The sequence below is a fragment of the Camelus dromedarius genome, chromosome 14 (genome assembly GCF_036321535.1).
Source record: "Camelus dromedarius isolate mCamDro1 chromosome 14, mCamDro1.pat, whole genome shotgun sequence".
In the NCBI taxonomy this organism is placed as follows: Eukaryota; Metazoa; Chordata; class Mammalia; order Artiodactyla; family Camelidae; genus Camelus; species Camelus dromedarius.
Genome location: NC_087449.1, coordinates 32,863,640 through 32,885,288, shown reverse-complemented (window position 1 = coordinate 32,885,288; position 21,649 = coordinate 32,863,640). Strand labels below are relative to the sequence as shown.

General features: G+C 56.7%; 1 protein-coding gene across 6 annotated transcripts; it reads left to right on the top strand.

The window, feature by feature from the left end:
* Window positions 1-232: 232 nt before the first annotated feature.
* Window positions 233-21,627, top strand: PODN (podocan). Of its 6 annotated transcripts, XM_064493582.1 has the most exons (12): window positions 233-341; window positions 791-843; window positions 6,685-7,001; window positions 7,495-7,588; window positions 8,919-8,983; window positions 10,630-10,739; window positions 11,897-12,053; window positions 12,365-12,480; window positions 13,032-13,689; window positions 16,723-16,871; window positions 17,986-18,196; window positions 20,733-21,292. In XM_064493582.1, the coding sequence occupies exons 3-11, from the start codon at window positions 6,690-6,692 to the stop codon at window positions 18,158-18,160; spliced, it is 1,836 nt and encodes a 611-aa protein (XP_064349652.1). In that variant the 5' UTR covers window positions 233-341; window positions 791-843; window positions 6,685-6,689; the 3' UTR covers window positions 18,161-18,196; window positions 20,733-21,292. The 6 variants fall into 6 exon arrangements, with proteins under 6 accessions (XP_064349652.1, XP_031321017.1, XP_031321012.1 ...); XM_031465157.2 differs by lacking the exons at window positions 791-843; window positions 20,733-21,292 and adding an exon at window positions 21,299-21,627; XM_031465152.2 differs by lacking the exon at window positions 791-843.
* The last annotated feature ends 22 nt before the right edge of the window (window positions 21,628-21,649 follow it).

Below are 21,649 nucleotides of genomic sequence, written 5' to 3'. Positions count from 1 at the left end.
GCGGCCCCGCCGGGGCGGAGAGGGGGTGAGGGGTCGTGCGGCGGCTCTGCCTTCCCGGAAAGTGGAACTCGGCCCAGTCCGACGCGGGGAGAGGCAGGCCCTCCCCGGCCCGCGCCTGCCGGGACCCTACGCCTGTGTCCGGAGGAGGCCGGCGTCCAGCAGATGCACGCGGGGGGGCAGGGGCGGGGGAGAGGCGGGGAGGAGAAAACCCACAACAAAACTTGCGTCGCCGAGCGCACGGCTCGACTTGAATGGAAGGAGCCCGCGCCCGCGGAGTGCAGCCGAGACTCGGGAGAGCGCGGTCGGCCGGCAGGGCGCGGCGCGGCGCCGGGGCGCAGCAGGTACCGGGCGCGGGCGACCGGGTGAGCCGAGGACCGGGGCCGAGCTGGGCAGCCGACTCGAACTTTCCGCCCTGCCCGGACGGCTCCAGCAGCTGGCCCGGGCGGGGTCGCGCATCTCGCCCCCCGTCTGAGCCTTACACGGAGAGTACGGCCGGAGAGCTCTCCCTCGTGGGGCGCGACCTTCTGCGATCCAGACCCGGCAGGGGCCTGTTCTCTCTGGCCAGAGGCTGGTCCCAGCCCCGGGCCCCTCCCGCTGCGCACATCTGGAAAGAATCTGAGGGCGGATGGGAGAGGGGAGTGGAAGGACGCGGGCGGGCAGCTGGGAATGTGGGGGGCAGGTGGAATTGGGGAGGGCGAAGCCCCCTGTATTTAGAGCCTGGGCGTAAACTATCCCGGTGTCTTAACACGTTAGCTCATCCCAGCTAGCCCACCCTTCGACCTCTTTACAGAGATACCGAGGCCTAGAGAGGGCCAGAGATCTGCCCCCAGGACGCGCGGACAGGTGAGGCGGAGCCCGCGCTGTGTCCATCTCCGACCCGCTCGGGGCTCGGCTCCCCAGCCCCGCGCCGCGCACTGGCTGAGCCAGAGCTTTCAACCGGTGGCCTGGTGTCTGTCTGTCTATACGGCTGCCCTCCCTGCTGGGACAGCAAGACTGAGGAGGAGGCAGACAGGTGGCCGCGGAGCGCGAGCAGCGAGGCCGGCGCGCTCCAGCGAATGCGGCCGAAGCCCCCAGGCTGTAGGTCCCTGAAGCCCCAGGCTGGCCTGGACGGGGGACGAGATCGTGGCGTTAGAATACCTGGTGCGCCGTCAGGTGGAAGTGGTGGCGGCGGCGAGCCCCTGGCGGCCGCTGGGGCTGGGGGCGGGAAGCTGCTGCAGCCTGAACTTCAGGAGAGGAGTGGGCGCAAGCATGCGTGCGGCGCTGACCATTCGCGTCCGGAGGCGCAGAGGGATGCGCCCCCCGGCGCTTGCAGGGCATCACTGTGGAGGCCCACACAACCTGAGCATCTGCCTTTCGATTCTCGCCGGCCCGGGAAAGTGAAGCTGTGGCTGACCCGGCTGCAGGAGGCACCACAGGAGACCCGGGGCGGTTATGCCCCCTTTTAGGGCCCAAAACCCAGCCTATTCTAAACTAGAGTGCAAGTTAAGAAATGTCAGATTCACATGAATGTTTTCATGAAATCTTGTTGGAGCATACTTTGTCCCTTCTATCTGAATTTGGGAGAGGGTGACTAATGGTGGCACCCGGGCCTGGTAGAGTCCTATATAAGAGCTTGGACAATGATCTGCTTGGAACACTTGATAGTTCCCTGTCATCAACCCCTTAGCATAGTGGCTGATGCCGTAGGAGACTTGGACCGCCATTCTCTGTTGACCCTTCCTTAAACACACCTCCCTCTTTCGCCCTCCGCACACTTTGGCTCACCTTTTTTCGTGCCCTGCCCTCTGCCCTGAGTGCCTTTCCTCCCCTTTGTCTACCTGAAGAACTCTTATTCAGTCTTCAAGACCAACTCGAGGCTCTCGGCAGGAGTCAGAAATCACAAATTCTAATTCTGGCCTTGCCTTTAGAATATTTATCTATAAACTGAGAGAGCCAGACCAGATAATAGTGTTGCAGATCTTTTCCAACTCTGCTTTTCATAAGTACATACCTTCATTCAGCAAACACTGCCTGAGCACCTGCTACTTGCTGAGAATCAGGGAAGACTCAGCTGAGCCTTGAAGGATGCAGAGGGCCAGGGGTGCTTTGGGAGCATCAAGGAACTGCCTAAACCAGCCAAGTAGGCAGGAGCAGCTTCCCAGGGCAGATTCTGAGTAGGAGCTTACTGGGGATGGGCAGCAATGTGAGCCTCTTTGTGCTTGAGTTTCCTCATCTGCAAAATAAGAACACTAACTCTTAGTCTTGGGAATTCTGTTGGAGTCAGTAAGATGCAGCTGTTCGGGGCCCAGCACAGAACAGGTGATCAGCGAATCTTCACTGAATTTGAGTGGAAGAGGAAGGTGGTTCTGGAGGCTGAGAATCTGCCTCCTGATTTGGATTTCCTTTTCCCTAGTCCCGCCTTAATCACCCCCTTAAACCGTTCAGGACCATGAGGTTTGGTTCCCTGGGGTGGGAGACAGGAGGTCCCAGGTACTTCCTCAGTGTCCCTGGCAGTGTTGCACTTGCTGGGTGCCAGCATCAGCTGGGCATGTCATTTCATTTAATCCTTATGAGGAGCTCCCATCTCCATTGCCTAGACTAGTAAAGAGGCTCAGAGCAGTGAAGTGACTCGTCCAAGCCCACGCAGCATTCAAGATTGGAACAACTCACCGCAGACTGAGCTGCCCCTCTCACCCAGCATTTGCTGTCCCAACAGTGTGAGCTGTTCCTCACCAGGAGGACTCCTCACTCTGGGGACTTCTAGAAACTAGGAAGTCTCTCTGCCCTTAATCCCACACACAGCTCCAACATGGCTAGGCACAAAGAAGGGACCTTGGGGGCTTATCTTGCTCAGCATTCTTAAGGAAACAAAAAAAAATTGAGACTCCGATGGGCAATGATGTTGCAAAGTCACACAGCAAACCAGACGGTGGAGCTGGAGCTGCCCAGGATCCCAAAGTCCTGAGGGTGGCTGGCCAAGCCAGGAGGAGGGGGAGGTGGCACTGGGGTCACCACTCTCTAAGTCCTGTCTGTTCTCCCTTCCCTCTCCCTTGAATCCGCTTTCCTCCTCTCCATCCCTGCAGCCCAGCACCTCCCTTTGCCCAGATCAGGCCTCTTATCTCTTGCCTGCATCACTGCACAGCCTCTGAGAGGTCCCTGCTGGTCCATCCATAAACCTGCCTGTGCCACACTCTGGCTCTCCAATGGCTCCTCAGTTCTTCTAAGATAAGGGTCACTCTTCCTAACCTGGCTTCTGAATCTTTTCTTGGCCTGGACTAAGGCCACTGCCCACTGGCATCACTCCCAGTCCTCAACCACCACCAGGCACTCTAGTGAGGTTTGTAGAGGTCATAGCATGGGCTCTTTTGCCCCCTGGCCTTTGCACATGCTGACACCCCCCCCACCCCCGCTTGTATCACCCTTTCCTTTTTGCTTGATATTCATCCTTCATGGCTAGATAAGGTATCACTTTTTCTGGGATATCTTCTTGACCACAATTAGGCCTCCTCTGGGACCCTACAGTCTCTGATGACACTGGGATTATAATACTCAGTTTACACATAATGTCTAGACCAGCGTTGTCCAATAGAAATACAGTGTGAGTCACAACTGCAAGCCACTCATGTAATGTAAAATTTTTAGAAGCCTTGTTAAACAAAACAAAACAGGTAAAGTTTTAATAATTTATTTAACTCAATATAGCCAAAATATTATCATGTGATCACTACAAAAATAAAAGGTATTTTAAGAGATATCATTAATATTAATGAGATAGCTAATTTATATTCTTTTTTTGTACTAAATATTTGAAATCCAGTGGACACTACATTTTATACTTACAGCACCTCTCAGTTTACAGTAGCCACATTTAGTGCTCAGTAGCCACATGTGGCCACCACATTGGACAGTGCAGGTGTGAGCTTTTTAAGGGCAGCAACTGTACCTGAGTCATCTGGGTCCTCAGTGCCCAACTGTGCTTGGCCCAGGGAAGGGCCCAGTAGCTTTGTGGTTAAGACTTAGGCTGGGAGCTGGGCATTGCCACTTAACTGCTGGGTTACACTGGCCAATCCCATTGGACCTCAGCTCCTTAACATATAAAAGTGGTGGTGATAACATTTTCAATATGGTTCATAATATAAATATTTTTACAGGTGCAGTTTACAGATCTTTACAGATACAGAACTGAAGGTGAGGGAGGGAAAATAAGCTGATCCAGTGAGTGCACAGGATATGTGGGGAGGATCTTTCTCCTTTGCCTCCTGCCCTGATTGAATTTGGGGCCTGGGCCTATGCCCGCACTCCACCTCCCAGAGTCTGGATCTGCAGTGGGTCAGACAGATGGCAGGCAGGCAGGCAAAGCAGGGAGACTCTGGTCTAATGCTGGTTGGTGTCTTCAAGGGCTGAAGGCTGTTGAGCTAGGTGGGGGGTTATAACTTGCCGTGGGAATAATGGTTTGTAGACTGGCCAAGGATTTATTGCCTTTTTGATCAGGAAATGGAGCAACAGGGACATGGTAGGGTGGGCATAGGGCCAGGCTGCAGAATGCATCACTCACTGCTGCCGATGGAGCCTGGGAGCCTGGGAGCTGTGTGTGCTGGGCTCCCTGGTTCTCTGCTGGGCAATGGCTGGGGCCCAGGTCAGTTAGGCCTTGTGGACCTTCCTATAAGGTCAAGTAAGCCCGGCTGCCGGCCCTCTTCTCTCTCCTCCCAGCTTTCTTTCTGGGGCCTTGTGCATCTTGGGACCCCTTTTACAGGGCCCACCCAGTCTGGTACTGGGGTCTACTGCCTCTTGCAGACTGAGGGCAGGGTCCTTACCTACTTTACCTGTATCCCCCATGCTCAACACATGGCTGGGGGCAGATAGAGCCTTACCTTAGAGAGCTGGCCAAGCCAAGAGTAAGGCAAAGCAGTATCTGAAATATCAAAGCAGCCACAGGCCAGCAGGGTTCATGGGTGGCTAGAATCTGCACGTCTTCTGGGAGGAGGTGGGCCTAGGACTGGAGGGAAAGCACAATCAAGAGTGACAAGGGACAGGGAAAAAGTAGGGGGTTCTAAGGTGGGTGTGGTGTGGTGTGGCTGGCATGTGAACAGTGCCCATGGATCAGAGTAGATAACATTATTGGTCACTTACTGTGTGCAGAACGTGCATCGCACACACTCTCACAGTCTCCCCAGTAGGACAGTTCTGTGACCACCCAGTGGATAGGTGAGAAGCTGAGGTTCAGAGGGTGACAAAATTGCCCAAAGTCACACAGCTGATAAGAGCCAGAGCCCAGCTCGCCACCCCCGCTCTCTGGCTCTACCCTTCTACCCACTCTGGGTTCTGATCCTTGATCTAATAATGATGGAGAGAGAGGCTTGGACGCTTGTCATGCACCTGTGCTCATAATTGCTGCAGCAGTAACAGGTGCTTTGCATCTGCTATCTTGCTGGGTCCTCACAGAAGCTCTGAGTTTAGACGTATTATCTACATTGTAAGACGAAGAAACTGAGGCTCAGCAGTCAGAGCCACTAAGTCATAGAGGGAGGCTTGAACGGGGTCTGTATGACTCCAGAGTCAGTGCAGCTGAGCTACCACCTGTCACAACTTACCACACCGCAGAGGTGTTCTCTGAGTCCCTACAAAGAGAACTCCAGGGATCAGCCCAGGCCCTTGCCTGCTGGGACGATGGAACCCCAGCATCTTCCTCAATGGCCTGAAGTCGATCCTGTATCCTCCCCTGCTGCCCCAGGGGACCATGCTGGGGAGTGGTCTCCTGCAGATGGCAGTGGTCGTGCGAGCATTGCAGGCCCTGGTAAGGGCAGCTGAGGGCAGGAACAGGACTTGGGAGGTCCTGGGGGCAGCAGCAGCTCCATTGCTAATGACTTTTCTGTGCAAACAGAGATAAAGGGTGGCACACAGAGGCAGAGGGTGGCTCACAGCCCTGTGTGGGAGAAAGACACCATCACACAGTCATAACCCAACTCATGCCAAGCCCTGGCTGAACAAAGTGATGGAGAGCCCTAGGACATCTCAGAGTTAGTTATCCCAGGGGATGTGATGCTGGAGTTGGTTCTTGGAGAAGTTGCTGATTATACAAGAGAGGAGGAGGGCATTCCAAGCAGATGGAACAGCATGTGCAAAGGCCTGGAGGGAGGAACTACTCAATTGACCTGTATAACTGGGGCAGGTGAATGGGGGAGTTGGAAGAGAGGCAGAGCTACATCCTCAAGAGCCCTAGAATGGCAAGCTGAAGAGCTGGGACACACACTGCTGGTGCTGGCCCACACAGGCCTGTGGCTGCTGGAGGAGGGACAGGGCCTCCCAGTACTGTCTGTACCAGGGCAGTGAGAGCTCAGCAAGGTCCAGGGCAAGCCCTGCAAGTCACAGTTCTTTCTGAGCCTTAGCTTTCCCCTCTGTAAAATGGGGGTACAGATTCCTCAGGACCAGTCCTGGTGAGGATTATGGGAGGCTTTGCAGACCTGCCTAAGGAAAGGGCTTCACCGCCCCTCCACCAGTCCAGAGGGCAGCCCTGATGGGGCAGGTGGGGAGAGGAGGGCGGCAGCTAGCAGATCAGATGTACGCTGAGGACAGGGACAGATAGGCTCTGCCCTGTGCGTGGGAGGGCCCCATTACAGCTTTCGTGGGCCGCAGCCCTCTGCCTGCTGTGCCTAGCAGGTTTGACACCCCGAGGACCCAGGTGGTCTGACCGGACCCCTCCCGCAGGCACCATGGCCCGAAGCAGGGTGCTGCTGCTCCTGCTGCTCTTGCCCCCGCAGCTGCAGCTAGGACTGGTGCTTGCGGTGAGAGCCCCGGTGTTTGGCCGAAGTGGTGCCCACAGCCTGAGCCCTGAAGAGAATGAATTCGTGGAGGAGGAGCCGGTACTGGTCCTGAGCCCCGAGGAGCCAGGGCGCGGCCCGGCCACCATCGACTGCCCCCGAGACTGTGCCTGCTCCCAGGAGGGTGTCGTGGACTGTGGTGGCATCGACCTGCGCGAGTTCCCAGGGGACCTGCCCGAGCACACCAACCACCTGTCTCTGCAGGTGAGGCCGGTGCCGCGCCAGCGGTCACCAGAGGCTGCTTCCCACAATGTGTTTCCTATCCCAGAACCGCCAGCCATAGCTCCCTGCTTGCCCATGGCTGCCCACCTCCTGACACAGGGTGCGAGGCAGACAGAGTGGGCTGGCTGCACCTCGGGGCGTCCCCGCTCTGATGTCCTGGGGACAGAGCACCATGATGTAACCAGCCTTCTCTCATGGGGAGGAGTCTGGGCTGAGGCCTGCCAGTAGAGTCAGGCCCTGTGTGTGTGTGTGTGTGTGTGTACGCCCCCTCATAGAGTGGGGGACCTACACTTCTGTTGTGGTCACTGCTGTGCCTCCAATGCCCACATGTGGGGCTGTCCACTACGGGGGAGAATCCCAGGGGACACAGAAGAACTGGCTCCTGGGACTCGGGCTGAGGGTGGATGCAGGCCTCCCGTCGGACAGCAGTTCTGGAGATGCTGCCTCCTCACCGCCTCCACCTCCCATCCCCCAGAACAACCAGCTGGAGAAGATCTACCCCAGGGAGCTCTCCCGGCTGCATCGGCTGGAGACTCTGAACCTCCAGAACAACCGCCTGACTTCCCGAGGTGAGGGATCACCCCAAGATGGGGACAAGCCCCCAGGCAGGGAACTGGATGCCGCTGGGGAGAGCCCCGCCCTGCAGACCCTGGCATGTGGGAAAGAGCAGGCCTGGCTGGGCTGGTGTCAGGCCCCACGGCAGGGGGCTGGCTCCTTGTGGGTGTCTGACAGGCACCCCCGGAGCTCTCTGAGACTTGGGAGTGGCGTGAGGAGGCTTCAGAGCAGCTTAGACTGTAGGGCCTGACAAGTCCCAGACCCTTCAGTTCACAGAAGGCTGTTAGAATCAAAAAGTGTGGAGGCCTCAGATTCTAAAAAGTTATTTTCTCTGATGTTGAGAAGTTTCTGATTGTAGAAAATTTGGAAATGTAGGGAATAAAATGGAATAGAAAAAAAAGCCACTCATAACTCTGCCACTTGGAGTTAATCACTATGGCTATTTTAGTATATTTCTTTCCATTTTTTAAACAAGCACAATTTATAAACAATGAGGTTTACCCAATTTAAAGGTACAATTGATGAGTTTTAGTAAGTTTATGTTATACAACCATCACCACAATCCAATCCAGTCCTTCTTCTTTGCGTTTTTAAAATTCATAGCTGGACTTACAGCATTGATGTCATTAACTATTAAAGCTGCTTTGTTTCACTTAGCAATTAGTTCAGGAGCATTTCTCACGTTGCTGAAAACTCTCGCACATTGGCAACAGGGTATTCCATGGAGGGATGCTGAACAGTTTATGTAACTGTTCCCTCTTGTTAGATACTTGGGTGAGTCCCAGCATCTGAGGGTCTGGGAACCCGGAACCAAGAGTCAGAGGCCGGCCTTAGGACTGGAGAAGAGCCAGCCTGGCTGGGCTCCAAGTGACAGCCCAGTTCTAACACTATATCTGCCAGATGGGGCAGGGGTGGGCCAGGTGGCGGGGAAGTTCAGAGGTCACCCCACCCTGCCCTGCCCTGGGGCAGGTATGAAGAGGGTCTCTGACCCTCTGGGGCTGCCCCCAGGGGAGCACTCCTTCCTGGCAGGTCTGCTGCCCCATGCCTGACCTTACAGGGACCCATTTCCATCCAGGCTGCCCTGAGTTGGTCAAGGATCAGTCATCTATCAGTGGATGCTTTCCACCTGCTCCTCTGAACTTGGGCCCCTGCAAGCCAGGGGGAAAGGAGGATGTGCTGGACAGGCATTTTGGGACTGGCTGGGAAGGGATCAGAGCCTCACCTGCCCCGGGGAGTGCCCTCCCTGTCCTGACAGGTGGGGTGGGTGGGGGGCCGTAAGTACTCACGTGCTGCCCTGTAGCGTCTCCTTCATCCAGGGCTCTGACCGATGCCTGTCCTTTGAAGGGCTCCCGGAAGAGGCATTTGAGCATCTGACCAACCTCAATTACCTGTACCTGGCCAATAATAAGGTGAGGGGCCTGTAGCAGGGTTGGGTGTCGGGGGCTGAGCTCAGGGAACTTTGAACAGGGCCTCTTCTGGGCTGGTTGCTGGGTCCCCATTGCTGTTCAGACACAGCCCAGACCCCACACCTTAACCCAGGGCATCAGAGTGGTCAGATGATGAGAACAGAGGCCAAGGCCTACAAGGGTGTAGTGGGGGTGAGAGCTCATTCCTATGGGGAGGGGGCACTTGGAGGGCTTCCTGGAGGGAAGGGCATTTGAAGGGCCATGAAGGGTAACAGGATTTCAGCCAGAGGCCTCAAGGGGGAGGGACCGCATAAGTGAAGGCACAAAGGCACTCAACCTCAAAATGATATCTGGCCTGCCCCAGGACTCTGTCCTGGCCCATTCTCTCTGAACTCTCAAGGTGACTGGTCTCCTCCCCGGTCTTTAATGCCCATCTACCATCTTCATCATGGCCACGTCCAGGGGCAGTCTCCAGCCTTTCCCCACACCCACTTGAGACGCAAAGATCCACCTGCCTTCTTAACCACTCCCCTCGATGTCTAATGGAAGTAGAACCCCTACTTCCTACCACAGGCCCCAAACCCCAATCCTCCTGTCATCACCCCATGTCTGTAAAGAGCATCTCCGACCACCTACAGCACCACCAGTCAGAGCCACAGATCTGGGAGTGCTTCGCTCATGCACATCTGGTCCCACTGCAGGCCCTCAGCTCCCCCCACCCATCGGCACAGGACCACCACTCCTCAGGGGACCCCCCTGCCTCCTCATTTGCTGCCCCTTTGCCTCAGAGGAGCCAGAGCGGCTATTCAAAATCATGTCCGCTTCTACCTCTGCATCTCCTCTCCCCACTTGAAACCCTCCCATGGCTTCACCCTCCGCCCAGGGAGAAACCCACATTCTCCCTGAGGCCTGCCTGCCTCTCTTAACTCATCTCCCCACTGGCTCCCTCTCACTCCACTCCACCCTAAGCCAAGAAGACCCCAAACACAGGGCCTCCACCTGCTGCCCCTGCTGCGTGGTGCTCTCCCCGCAAATGGCATCCAGGGTGCTGTCATGCCTGAAGTGTCACCTGTTCCCTGAGCACCCACGCCAGTCACTCTGTCATCAGGCTGTTTGAATTCCCTGCAGAGCTGTGGTCACTCTCAGATACTTTTATTCCTTGTTTATTGTCCTCTCCACTAGGATGAAAGCTTTTGGTGGTGGGGGAGGAGGGGACAGATACCTCTGTGTCTTGTTCCCCAGGACATGTCCAGTGCCTGGAACCGTGTCTGGAATGTTGCAGACTCAGGGACTACTGTTGAATGAATGAAGGAAGGGGGGACACCACGGGCTGGGTCTGGGGATGTGTGTGTGCTCACTGTAGCTGCACAGAGGGCTGGTGTCTGGGGCAATGAGGGGAGAGGCCAGGGGATCAGGCAGGGCAGGGGACAGGCCCAGAGGGCCTTGAATGCCAAGCTCGGGACTGTGGGAAGCTGGAGAGGTTCTGATCTTGTGTAATCGGGGGTGGGACAGGTTTCCATTCTAGAAAGATGTCTCTGGTTGCAGGGAGGAGACCAACTGAAAGGGCTCAGATGAGCAGCAGGCAGTGTGACTCAGAGCTGGCCTCTGACCCTCCACTGCTTTTTCTACCCCAACTCTTCCCTTTCCAGCTGACCTTGGCACCCCGGTTCCTGCCAAATGCCCTGATCAGTGTGGACTTCGCTGCCAACTATCTCACCAAGATCTATGGGCTCACCTTTGGCCAGAAGCCAAACTTGAGGTCAGAGGTCGGGGAGGGGACCCTTGACTTAGGCTGGAGAAAAGGGAGGAGCTGAGGCAGAAGCTGCAGGCCCTGAGTGGGGCACAGGGGACCCAGATAGGCCCTGGAGGAGGGGCTGTGCAGTGCAGGCATGACTCCCCATGCTCAAGGCTGTGGTCACGGTCACCCAGGGCTGCAGGGGCACAGGATCTGGAAGGCTGACACGTAAAGGATGAGGAGGAATCAGTCCAGGAGGCAAGAACAGAGGGTGATTTCCAGAGAATTGTGGGGAGCTGGGTGAGGGTGTTTTCCTCCTTCCCCAGCCCCTGGGAGAAGGAAGCATCTTCCAACAGGCAGAGTCATCCTCTATGAGAGCTGCTTTGGGACAAGAGAGGCCCCACAGCACAGGTGTGTGAGCAGAACAGGGTGGGGCTGGGGAGGGGAAAGTACTGACAACCTCTGGTGCCACTTCTGTCCCTGAGTCTGTCATCCTGATTCTCTCCAACCCCTGGAAGAGCCAGAGTTGCTGTGCATGGCCCCATCCCACAGATGGAAAGGCTGAGGCCCAGGAGAGACCAGACAGCAAGAATGAACAATATCTCCTGTGAATTTCTCTTGCTCCTTGTCTTCTCTCCTTCTAGTGTGTTAGCCATGAGGGAAAGGTCTTTTTGATTGTGTCTACTGCTATATCTCCAGGGCCTAGAACAGTCCTGGTATGTATGAGCACTCACTGTATATTTGCTGAATGGATGAAGGGTCGCCTCCTCTGAGCCAGGATCCTGTGCTGGGCACTGGGGACAAAGAGGTGATAGGGACAGGCCCTGTCTTCAGGAAATCCTACAGAACTCAGAGCCAGCTGTGTGGAGTTGACAGGTAGGGACTTCAGGGTTGCAACAGTCAGGGAACAATTGAGAACCTTGAAGGATATGCAGGAGCAGGGACTCGGGGTGGAGAAATCCTGTTTCTTCCACTAACTTGTGTGGCATGTCCTTAGTCCCCTAGGCTATGTAGTCTGGACTGGATTTGGTGGGGTCAGAGGTTCTTCAGGTCCTTCAGAGGGAGGAAGGTTTCCTGGGCCCCAGGCCCAATCTGAGCAAGGTCTGTCTGGAGGTTCACCAGGTGAGCTGGTGCTGGGGCCGGGGGCCCGGGTGGGTGAGTACCTGTGCCTCGTCCCCCAGGTCCGTGTACCTGCACAACAACAAGCTAGCAGACGCCGGGCTGCCGGACAACATGTTCAATGGCTCTAGCAACGTTGAGATCCTCATCTTGTCCAGCAACTTCCTGCGCCACGTGCCTAAGCACCTGCCACCTGCCCTCTACAAGCTGCACCTCAAGGTGGGAGGGAGAGGGCAGGGAGGAGCACAGCTGGAGCAGGGGCCCGCATCAGGGGAGGAGCCCAGGCCCACTTGGGCACAGCAGTCAGGCTGCGGGGCCTCAGGCACGTGATGGTAGGCAAAGAATCCATTGCAGAGAAGCAGGCGGAAGCCTGGGCTGCTGACTCAGCCCCACACCAAGTACTTTAGGCCTAGGCCCCCTCCCTATGGCTCCCCCAGACCCCTCTCCACACTTGATCCCAAGGCCCTGTCTGTCCTTGCCTTTTGGCTGACCCCCATGCTCCCCTCCCAACCGTCCCCACGCCCCCATAGAATAACAAGCTGGAGAAGATCCCGCCAGGCGCCTTCAGCGAGCTGAGCAACCTGCGTGAGCTGTACCTGCAGAACAACTACCTGACTGATGAGGGCCTGGACAATGAGACCTTCTGGTGAGTCCCCACCTGGGCCCTTGGTGTGAGTACAGCACCTGGGAAGCCCCTCCCAGGGCTCACCGGCCAGGCCCTTGCTCACCTGCCCCTGCAGTTTCCCCAGAGAAGGAACTTTGAGGCTTGTGCCTTTGATGACATTTCTGTCCCCATGAATAGTGATAGGTGTAGGTAAGGCCTGACAAAATTCCCGTGTGGCAAGGAAGTGTTTGCACAGGCTGGATTCTTGGTACAAAATAGAAACTCAAGCATTCTTGTTGAAGGTGAATCTATTTTCAGTTTTTAGGGCCCAGGGTAACCACAAAAGGCATTAAACAGTCAGTCTTCAAATAACTCCTATGTGTCAGAAACCAATGCTAGATCCTTCCTACACCAATATATCATTGAATCAATCCAATGAGAGGTTTGCAGAGGACTGACACCCCCAGTCAGCTAATGGCAGAAGCTGGGATGAATTAGAGACAGATCCCCTGCCACCTCCCTTGGGAATAATATTGGAAACACGTGCGCCACTTGCTCCTGCCAACCAGCCTAATCCCCTCCACTGCCCCCAGGAAGCTCTCCAGCCTGGAGTACCTGGATCTGTCCAGCAACAACCTGTCGCGGGTCCCAGCGGGGCTACCCCGCAGCCTGGTGCTGCTGCACCTGGAAAAGAACGTCATTCGGAGCGTGGACGCGGACGTGCTGACCCCCATCCGCAGCCTCGAGTACCTGCTACTGCACAGCAACCAGCTGCGCGCGCAGGGCATCCACCCGCGGGCCTTCCAGGGCCTCAAGCGGCTGCACACAGTGCACCTGTACAACAACGCGCTGGAGCGCGTGCCCAGCGGCCTGCCCCGCCGCGTGCGCACCCTCATGATCCTGCACAACCAGATCACGGGCATCGGCCGCGATGACTTCGCCACCACCTACTTCCTGGAGGAGCTCAACCTCAGCTACAACCGCATCACCAGCCCGCAGGTGCACCGCGACGCCTTCCGCAAGCTGCGCCTGCTGCGCTCGCTGGACCTGTCGGGCAACCGGCTGCACACGCTGCCGCCCGGGCTGCCGCGCAACGTGCACGTGCTGAAGATTAAGCGCAACGAGCTGGTCGCCCTGGCTCGCGGGGCGCTGGCCGGCATGGCCCAGCTGCGGGAGCTCTACCTCACCGGCAACCGGCTGCGCAGCCGGGCCCTGGGCCCTCGCGCCTGGGCCGACCTGGCTCATCTGCAGGTGAGGGGGTGGGGGGTCCATGCAGTCCTACTGGTCTGGCTGCCCTGAGCCCACCCATTGCGGTGGCCGGCGAGCAGTGGGCGGGAGGGCTGGGCGGGAGGGAAGAACCCACCTGTCAGGCAGGCTAGGCCTTGGGGTAGGGGGCTGGACCATGCCCGAGGGTGCAGGAGTGCAGGGCAGAGTTCAGGGGAATGGCTAGGCCCCTTTCACACCTGCAGGGACAGGCTTGAGGAGCGCCGTGGGGATAAGAGGAAGTCATGGCTGCAGGTGGGGGAAATGGGGGACAAGGACAGTTCAGGTGGCATGGGAGAGTGGACTCACCCACCTGTGGGCACAGGAATAGTTGCCTGGAGCAGGCTGGGCTTGGGAGTGGGGAGAACGGCACGTTGGTGACGGGGCTGACCTCACCAGTCTTCAGAGTCTAGGGGCATCTACTTGAGGCTTCTGGGCTGGGCAGTGGGTATGGCTCTTGCGGCCACAGAGACAGGAGGGATATCAGGCCAAGTGAACTGAGCCTCTTTGGTTACAAGCAAAACCTCCTGACTCAATGAGGGGCCAAAAAGGAACTTCATTAGAGAAATCTGGGAGGCAGGGCTGGGTTCTCCGCTCTGCTACCTTACCAGGCCCTTCTCTCCCAGGGGTCCTGAGGCCTTACCCTTCCTTTTTTCTCAGGGCTCTGCTCAAATGTCACCTCCTAGGGAGGTCTTCCTTCGCTGCTTGTCCTCCGCTTTGTTTTTCTTCATAGCCCTCATCCTTTCCGACAGTAGGTCATCTGTTGCTTGTTTGTTGCCCGCTCTTCCTGCTAGAATAAGGGGCAGGCATTTTAGTCTGTGGTGTTCCCTGCTGGATGCAGGGCCCTCGTCATATAGGCGCACAGTACATGATTGTGCAGGGAGCTGTCAGGACGGAGGTGTCTGAGCGGAGTGCAGGGGAGAGGCCCTGGGGTGGGGGCAGGGAGGTGGAGCAGAGCTCTGACAGTGGAGCAGGGTGGGAGCTGGCGGGGAGGCAACTGGCCCTGCAGGAGCAACAGGGTCTCTCCTCACCCAGATAGCCCTGCTGAGTGCCAGACCCCAGGATCCAACCCCTGTGCCAGCTCTCTTTGGTATTCTTAAGGGGCCCAAACCCCATTATCCTGTCCTCCACACCTGCTCCTTCTGCTGCATTTTCTAACTCGTTGGAGGAGGCGACACCCACCAGGTGTCCACAGGAAACCTGAAAGCTGCCCATGACATCCTCTTCTCACGGCATCTGCCCCCCAGTACCCATTGTTACCAAACCCTGCCAACTCCACCATCGCATCTCCCAGTCTCTCCAGTTCTCTCCATCCCTACTGCTCATACCACCAACTCAAGCCACCCCCATTTCTTGCCTGGACTCGACCTTCCTAGGAGCTTTCCAGTCCTGTATTCCACATGCAGAGGGTATCTTGAAAAACACATGCTCACCTTACACCCCGTCCCAGAACTCTTCTGTGGCTTCCCATTGCTTTTAGAACCCAGATCAGAATACCTGCCACAGCCTTCAAGGCCTGGTCTGCTCCTGTTCCTAGACAAGCTTCTTAGTTTCCCAGGCACACTGGGCTTTGCTTATACTGGCCTCTCTGCTGGAAGCTCCTTTTCCACCCTAGTGACACCTACTCACTCGTTCATTCCTTAAGTCTGTACTGAGCACTCACCATGTGCAGACACAGCTCTAGAACTGAGGACTCAGAGGGGAATAAGATAGATCAGGGTCAACCTCCTAGAGCTTATAATATACATGAGACTCAGCTCAAGTGTCACCTCCTGCAGAAAGTCTCCAGTGATGTGCAGTTTAGATGCCTGCCTGGGCCTGGGTGAGATCAGTCAGGGATGGGGTGTCTGGTGTGGGGGATTCTTCCTCACCCTGTTGGATCTTTCTATAAGCAGCTGCTCTTGCTGCTTCAGAGCCCCTGGCTGCACTGGCTCCATCAACCCACCCCATCTGAGGCTGGATCAGGCCCCTTCCCTGGGCTCCCTGATCACAGCCCAGTTCTGCTGCTGTCATTGTCAGACTGCAGCGTCGATATCCCCTGCCAGCCTGGCTTTCTGAGAGCGGAGGCAGATCTCAGTGGATTCCATGTCCCCAACACCCAGGGGCAGTGAGGATGTTTGGGATGAATGAGGAAGTGCTGGAATCATGTGGAAGGAACACAGTGGAGAGCAGGGGTCCCTGCTGGGTAGGGGCAGTGACTGGGAGGCTCCCTAAGGTACCTGAAGTGTGTGCGCCCCTTGAATCTTGAATCTGGATTCATGGCCTCCAGTTACCTGTCCCTGAGCCCCAGCCTGTTAGGTGAGGAGGGAGATTAGACATGACGAAAGCCCACCCGTGGCTGCACAGATGTGTGTCCGGGCAAGGGCGTGCTGACAGCCCGAGGGCCAGGCCGTGATCTGCACCCGGTTGCGTCTGAGTCTGCTGTCTGCTGCAGGTGCATCTTGCCCCCTGGGAAAGCTACCCCATTTCCCTGGCCACCTGCTTCCTGGGCTCTAGGCTTGTGATGACTCTGAGACTGACCAGCCTAGGACCTGGCTGCCATACCAGGGTCACTGTGGGCCTCAAACCTTTACCCCTGCCCTGTCCACATGGCCTGAGGTCCACAAATGAGTAGCCACCCCCTACCCTTCATCTGACACCAGTGGGGTGAGATTTAAAGACTTGAGTACCCCTAGCCCCTGCCCTTTTGAGGTCTTTAGTGTGATGAGGTGACAGATGTGTTAAGGAGGGAGGACTCTGATACCAGACGCCTTGGCCGTGAATTCACGTGGGAAGGCAGGGACTGGGGAGGCTATACATCAATTAGATAAGGGTTCAGAGTCAGGTGCACCAGCTTCCAGCCTGTACAGGCTGTGTGTGTGGTCTTGAATAGATCTTTTAACCTCTCTGTTTCCCCATCTGGAAAGTGAGGGTAGTCTGTAACACACCTCACAGGGTTATGAGATTTAGATAGGCAGGGGGTGGGGAACTGGTAGGAGCTTTGCAAGCTAAGTGCTTTGGCTCCCCTGGTCACCCCTGCAGCTGCTAGACATTGCCGGGAATCAGCTCACAGACATCCCCGAGGGGCTCCCCAAGTCGCTCGAGTACCTGTACCTGCAGAACAACAAGATTAGCACCGTGCCTGCCAATGCCTTCGACTCCACACCCAACCTCAAAGGGATCTTTCTCAGGTAGGCCTGAGCCCCTCTGGGGTCTGCTCCGGCTCTAGTGTGATAGTCCAGGCAGATGGGAACAGCTTGCAGGGAGAGGTCAGTGTTTGAAGCCTGGCTTTACTGCTGACCAGCTGTGTGACTCTGGGTACGTCACAGAACCCCACTGAGCCCCTGTTTCCTCATCTCTCAATGGTGGGGACAGTGCTGGCCATGCCTGGGGACATTCATAGGTTTGTGAAAGGATTTCAGAAACTTTAAAAAGCGGTGCATGTGGGCATTATTGATGTTCCTATGATAGGAAGGGACCACAGAGAACATCTTCCCAATTTACAGCTGGGAAAGCTGAGGCCCAGAGAGCACAGGTGGCTGCTGTTTCCACAGCCACCCAGGCTAGGCCTGGGCCTCAGACCCAGGACAGCAGATGTTCAAGTCCTCGCTGGGTTCTGGGGGTTTAGAATGACTCAGGGGACCCAGCTCCCCAAGGAGATGAGGAGCTTCTGAACAGCAGAGCCTGTTTCTTCCGAACATCCCTCCCCTACCCCTTGAGCCAGAGAGAAGGAGACAGATCAGAGAAAGGCAGTATGTGCCCTCCCAGCGGCTTGGTGGCCAAAAAGGCCCAGGTTGGGTGTCGCTGGAGTGGAGTATGACCTGTCCCAGCTCCTGCAGAGGAATGAGGCACAGAGAGTTGAGGGAGCCTGAGATCAGAGCTCAGCCTCTGCCTTCCCAAATCTGAGTATGTTCCTGGTGCAGCTTGGCCCTGTCCTGGCCTGCATGTCCCTCCACACTAGGTACCTTGGTGACCCCAGGCTGGCAGCCCAGGAGCCTCAAGCCTCAGGGTCAATGCCAGAGGGAAGACAGAGAGGAGGTGCCCATGTCTGCCACCCCCAAATCATAGCGAGAGCATAGATGGGAGGAGGCCTTCCCCTCCCTGTATAGACCAGTGGCCCAGGGCCGGCCCTGCCCCCAGCAGTAGCCACACCAATCAGCCTGAGCTCCCTGTGACACACTGTACTTCTAAGCCCCTTCTGTGCTTGCTGCGCATCTTCCTGGAGGGCTCATTCCCTCCCCTTCCCTTCTGAGAGTGGGGACAAGGTCCCGCCCATGGCGCTGACCCCGTGGGTGGCCCGCACAGGTTTAACAAGCTGGCTGTGGGCTCCGTGGTGGAGAGTGCCTTCCGGAGGCTGAAGCACCTGCAGGTCTTGGACATAGAAGGCAACTTTGAGTTTGGTGACGTTTCCAAGGACCGGAGCCGGTTGGAGGAGGAAGAGGAGGAGGAGGAGGAAGAGGAGGAAGAGGAAAAGCGATAGTGACAGAGTGAACGGATCTGACCAAGCTGATCTGACGTAGGTAGGGGGTCTGTGTGGGGGCGCACTCACCTGCTCACCAGTTTCCTGCCCCTGACCCCAGTCTAGGGTCTCTCTGTTCACTTTTCACCCTCTGTCCCCTGCTTCGTCGTTCATTATGCAAGCCTGTTAGAGTACTTCGTGTGCGCCAGGCCCTGGGTGAGAGGTTGAGAATGGTGGTGAGCCTGAGGGAGGCCGGCGGCACGTGCTGGGAGACTGTGTCGAGGGTGATGTGTGCCCTGATGGGACATGCGCAGGGGCTGCTATGATGGAAGCAGGGAATGGATGTGGGGACCCAGGGGTAGGCCACTGCTGTAATCCAAGCCAGAGATGATGGTGACAGGCAGTGAGGATGCAGATGGGCCTGAAAGGAGTCTAGGGGTGCAGGCTTAAAGGGCTCAAGCAGTCCTGCTGGGTGGAGAAGACCAGATCCTGGTTCTAGCCTGGAATTCTGGGTGGATGATAGTACTAGGAGGAGCAGGTTTGATGTCTGGGATATTGAGTTTGGAGGGTACTGGGGGAACTGCCCAGGATGGGCTGGCTATGTGGGTCTGAGGCTCAGGAAAGAGGTCTGAGCTGGAGATGGGGATCCAGGCATCAAATGCTTAGAAATGGTCATGGAGGCCACAGGAAGCTGGAGGAGCTGGCCTGGGGAGAGTGAGTGGGAGGGCATGGCGAGCCAGAGGGGAGTGACAGAAGGAGCTGGGACAAAGCACCTAGGGAACGAGGCAGGTAAACTGCAGACAGCTAAGGACAGAGGGGGATTATACATACATGCAGCACAAGCACCCCCACATGCACAGGGGGCACCAACACACATGTCCATGCATGTGAGTATATGCACCCATGCCTCCCCAGGAACACATGCCCTTGTGCACATGCCCAAAGCACACACTTGAACACACATGCATATACTCCATTGCATGTTTACAAATGCAGGACGGGTGCACCATTGCACACATGTGTGCATGCATGTGAGTACATGCACACATGCCTCCCCAGGAACACGTGCCCTTGTGTGCACATGTGCACACACACAAAAATGAGCATGCCCGTTACACATCCATGCACAGGCTTCTCTGGAAGTGGGGGGAATCAGCCGTGTCAGTGCTGCTGAGTAATTGATGGAGCTGAGCACTGCCGAGGACCCACCAGATTTATCCACAAGAAGGTCACCGTGACCTGGGGTCACTTCTCTATCAAGAAGTTTGCTATGAAGAGATGAGAGAAGGCGGTAGTCAGAAAGGGGGCATGAAACTCAGGCAGGGCTCTGTTCACGTTATGCCTTTTTTAAGGAATAGAGCAGGTTTGAATGCTGGTGGGGAGTGGCCAGTGTGGAGGGAGGAGTTAAAGATTTAAGGGAGGAGAGCTGGGTATAGTGATCCCTGTGTAAACTGGAGGAAGGACCAGCTTGGGCAGCAGGGTCAGTGCTCCCTCCACGGTGGCAGGAAGATGGAGGACTGAGTGGCTGCAGTCACATGCAGGCTAGTGGCTTGGTGGCTGGACATGAAGTCACATCTGCTTGATGCCTTCAGCCTTCTGTTTTCTCAGTGCAGCAGGAGGTGCTCAGCAGACTCCGGCAGGTGTTGGAGACCATAGACAGTTGGATCTATCCATGGCTTTTGGCCGGATGTGTGGGACAGGAGGGCAAGTAACAAACAAATTGAGAGTATTGACTATAGAACGGCTGCATCATGAATCCCAGGGTTCAGGCTGGGAAGGGAAGTGGGTGCAGACAGAAGGGCTGGTGGGCGAGGAGAATGTTGGAGAGTCGGCAGGTGGTGTTGAGTAGCCAGGGGGAGAGGTGTGGTCAGGAAGGAGTATCAGAGTGAGCTAAATGGGGGGTCCCAGGGCCAGGGTGTGGCCATGGGAGGGAGCCACTGGGCCACTGTTAGGATATTGGATTGAAGTAGGACCTGGGTCAGAGAGAAGCCTGAGGAGGGTTGAGGACCCCATGGGTGGATGAAAGAGGGAGATGGGGAAAGGGGTCCAGCTGATGACAGAGAGAGGAGTGTGCTGGGCGGGGGTTCTTGGAGCGTAGAGGCCAGGCCCAGAGGCAGTGCTTGGAAATCACCTTCTTCGACTCCTGGGGCCCTGGGGCGTGAAGGTGGGGCCCCTTCTCTTCAAGCACTGTCCTCAGGCAGAGCCAGGGGTCAGCGACAGGTGTGACTGACCATTCAGTGAGGATGCTGTGACCCTCAGGAAGGGTGCTGGGGGTCCTGGGGTGGAGAGAATCTGCCCCCTCTGGAGGACATTGGCCAAAGTCAGGTCTGCTGAGTAGGGCCCTGGGAGATGCCCCAGGGAGAGTCCAGAGGCACCCAAAGGCCCTCCAGCCCATACCAGACCCTCCACGAGCACCTCCCAGTGGGTGGCCTGCTGGCTTTGGGCTCCCAGGGGCAACTCCCCCTCATGCCTGCAGTTGTCTGGCTCTCCCAGAGCCCCTCTGGTGGGCCCCCAGGTCTAATCTACTTCCCCCAGGCTGGTTGTGGTTGGAGGGTTCGCCTTGGCCTCCCCTGACTCTCCACGTGTTCTGCAGGACCATGGACCGCTGGAGACTTTCTGCAGTACGTGCCTGAGCCCCAGGAGCCCCACTCTGCCATCCTCACAGACACACTCAGTGCAGCACCTGCCGGGCCCCCCTCCACACACAGGCTGGACCCAGTCTCCCATCCCTGCCCTTCCTGCAGTGCATCCATAACCGAACACGCTTAGACACCACACCACACGCTCACACAGCCAGCTGCACATTGTCCTCTAAATGTCCCACTCTCCACCCCAGACCCACCACGAGTCCTGCAGACTCGGGAAGGGTCTGACCAGCCCTGGCACTCACGGGTGCCTGCTCTCTGCCCTGTGGACTCATATGTGTACACACACACACACACACACACACAAGTCACATGCAAACAGCCTCCCTCAGCCTACGCCACCAACAGCTCTTGTCCCAGCCAGAAACGGTCAGAACGGCTTGCTGTCTGCCCACCCATCTGTCTGTCTGTCCCCTGGAGAAGACACAGAGTTGTCTCTGTACTCTCTGCAGCCAGGTGCCTGAGCCCCCTGGAACTCACAAAAGCTGGCTTTTGTTCCTTTCCCTCCTTTTAGGGACAGGAACTTTTGGGACTGCTGCCCTGGCCCGCCTGCCCCGCTCCCACTACACCCTGACCGGCCCCAGGCATGTCTGATGGGCAGGCCCCCCTGAGGCCAGAGGGAAGGTCTCCTGGGGCTGCTGGGGGCCTTGGGCCCGAGCAAGAGTGAAGGGCACAGCTGCACCAATGAGAGACCTTTTTTTATTCTTTGGGCCTGCAGGAGTTCTGGATGCCTTTGGTTTTTTATTCTTTTTTTTTTAAAGAAAAAAAATGTTAAAAACTTCAAAGCCGATTTTTCCTGTTACAGAAAAACTAATATAAAAGCATTACCCCTGTCTGGCTGCCCATGGCCGTGTCTGTGTGTGCT

Coding starts and splice junctions, on each gene's coding strand:
- PODN (XM_031465157.2), top strand. CDS start 6,690: ATGGCCCGAAGCAGGGTGCTGCTGCTCCTGCTGCTCTTGCCCCCGCAG. Junction 12,054..12,364: donor TCTACAAGCTGCACCTCAAG/GTGGGAGGGAGA, acceptor ACGCCCCCATAG/AATAACAAGCTGGAGAAGAT. Junction 13,690..16,722: donor CCGACCTGGCTCATCTGCAG/GTGAGGGGGTGG, acceptor TCACCCCTGCAG/CTGCTAGACATTGCCGGGAA.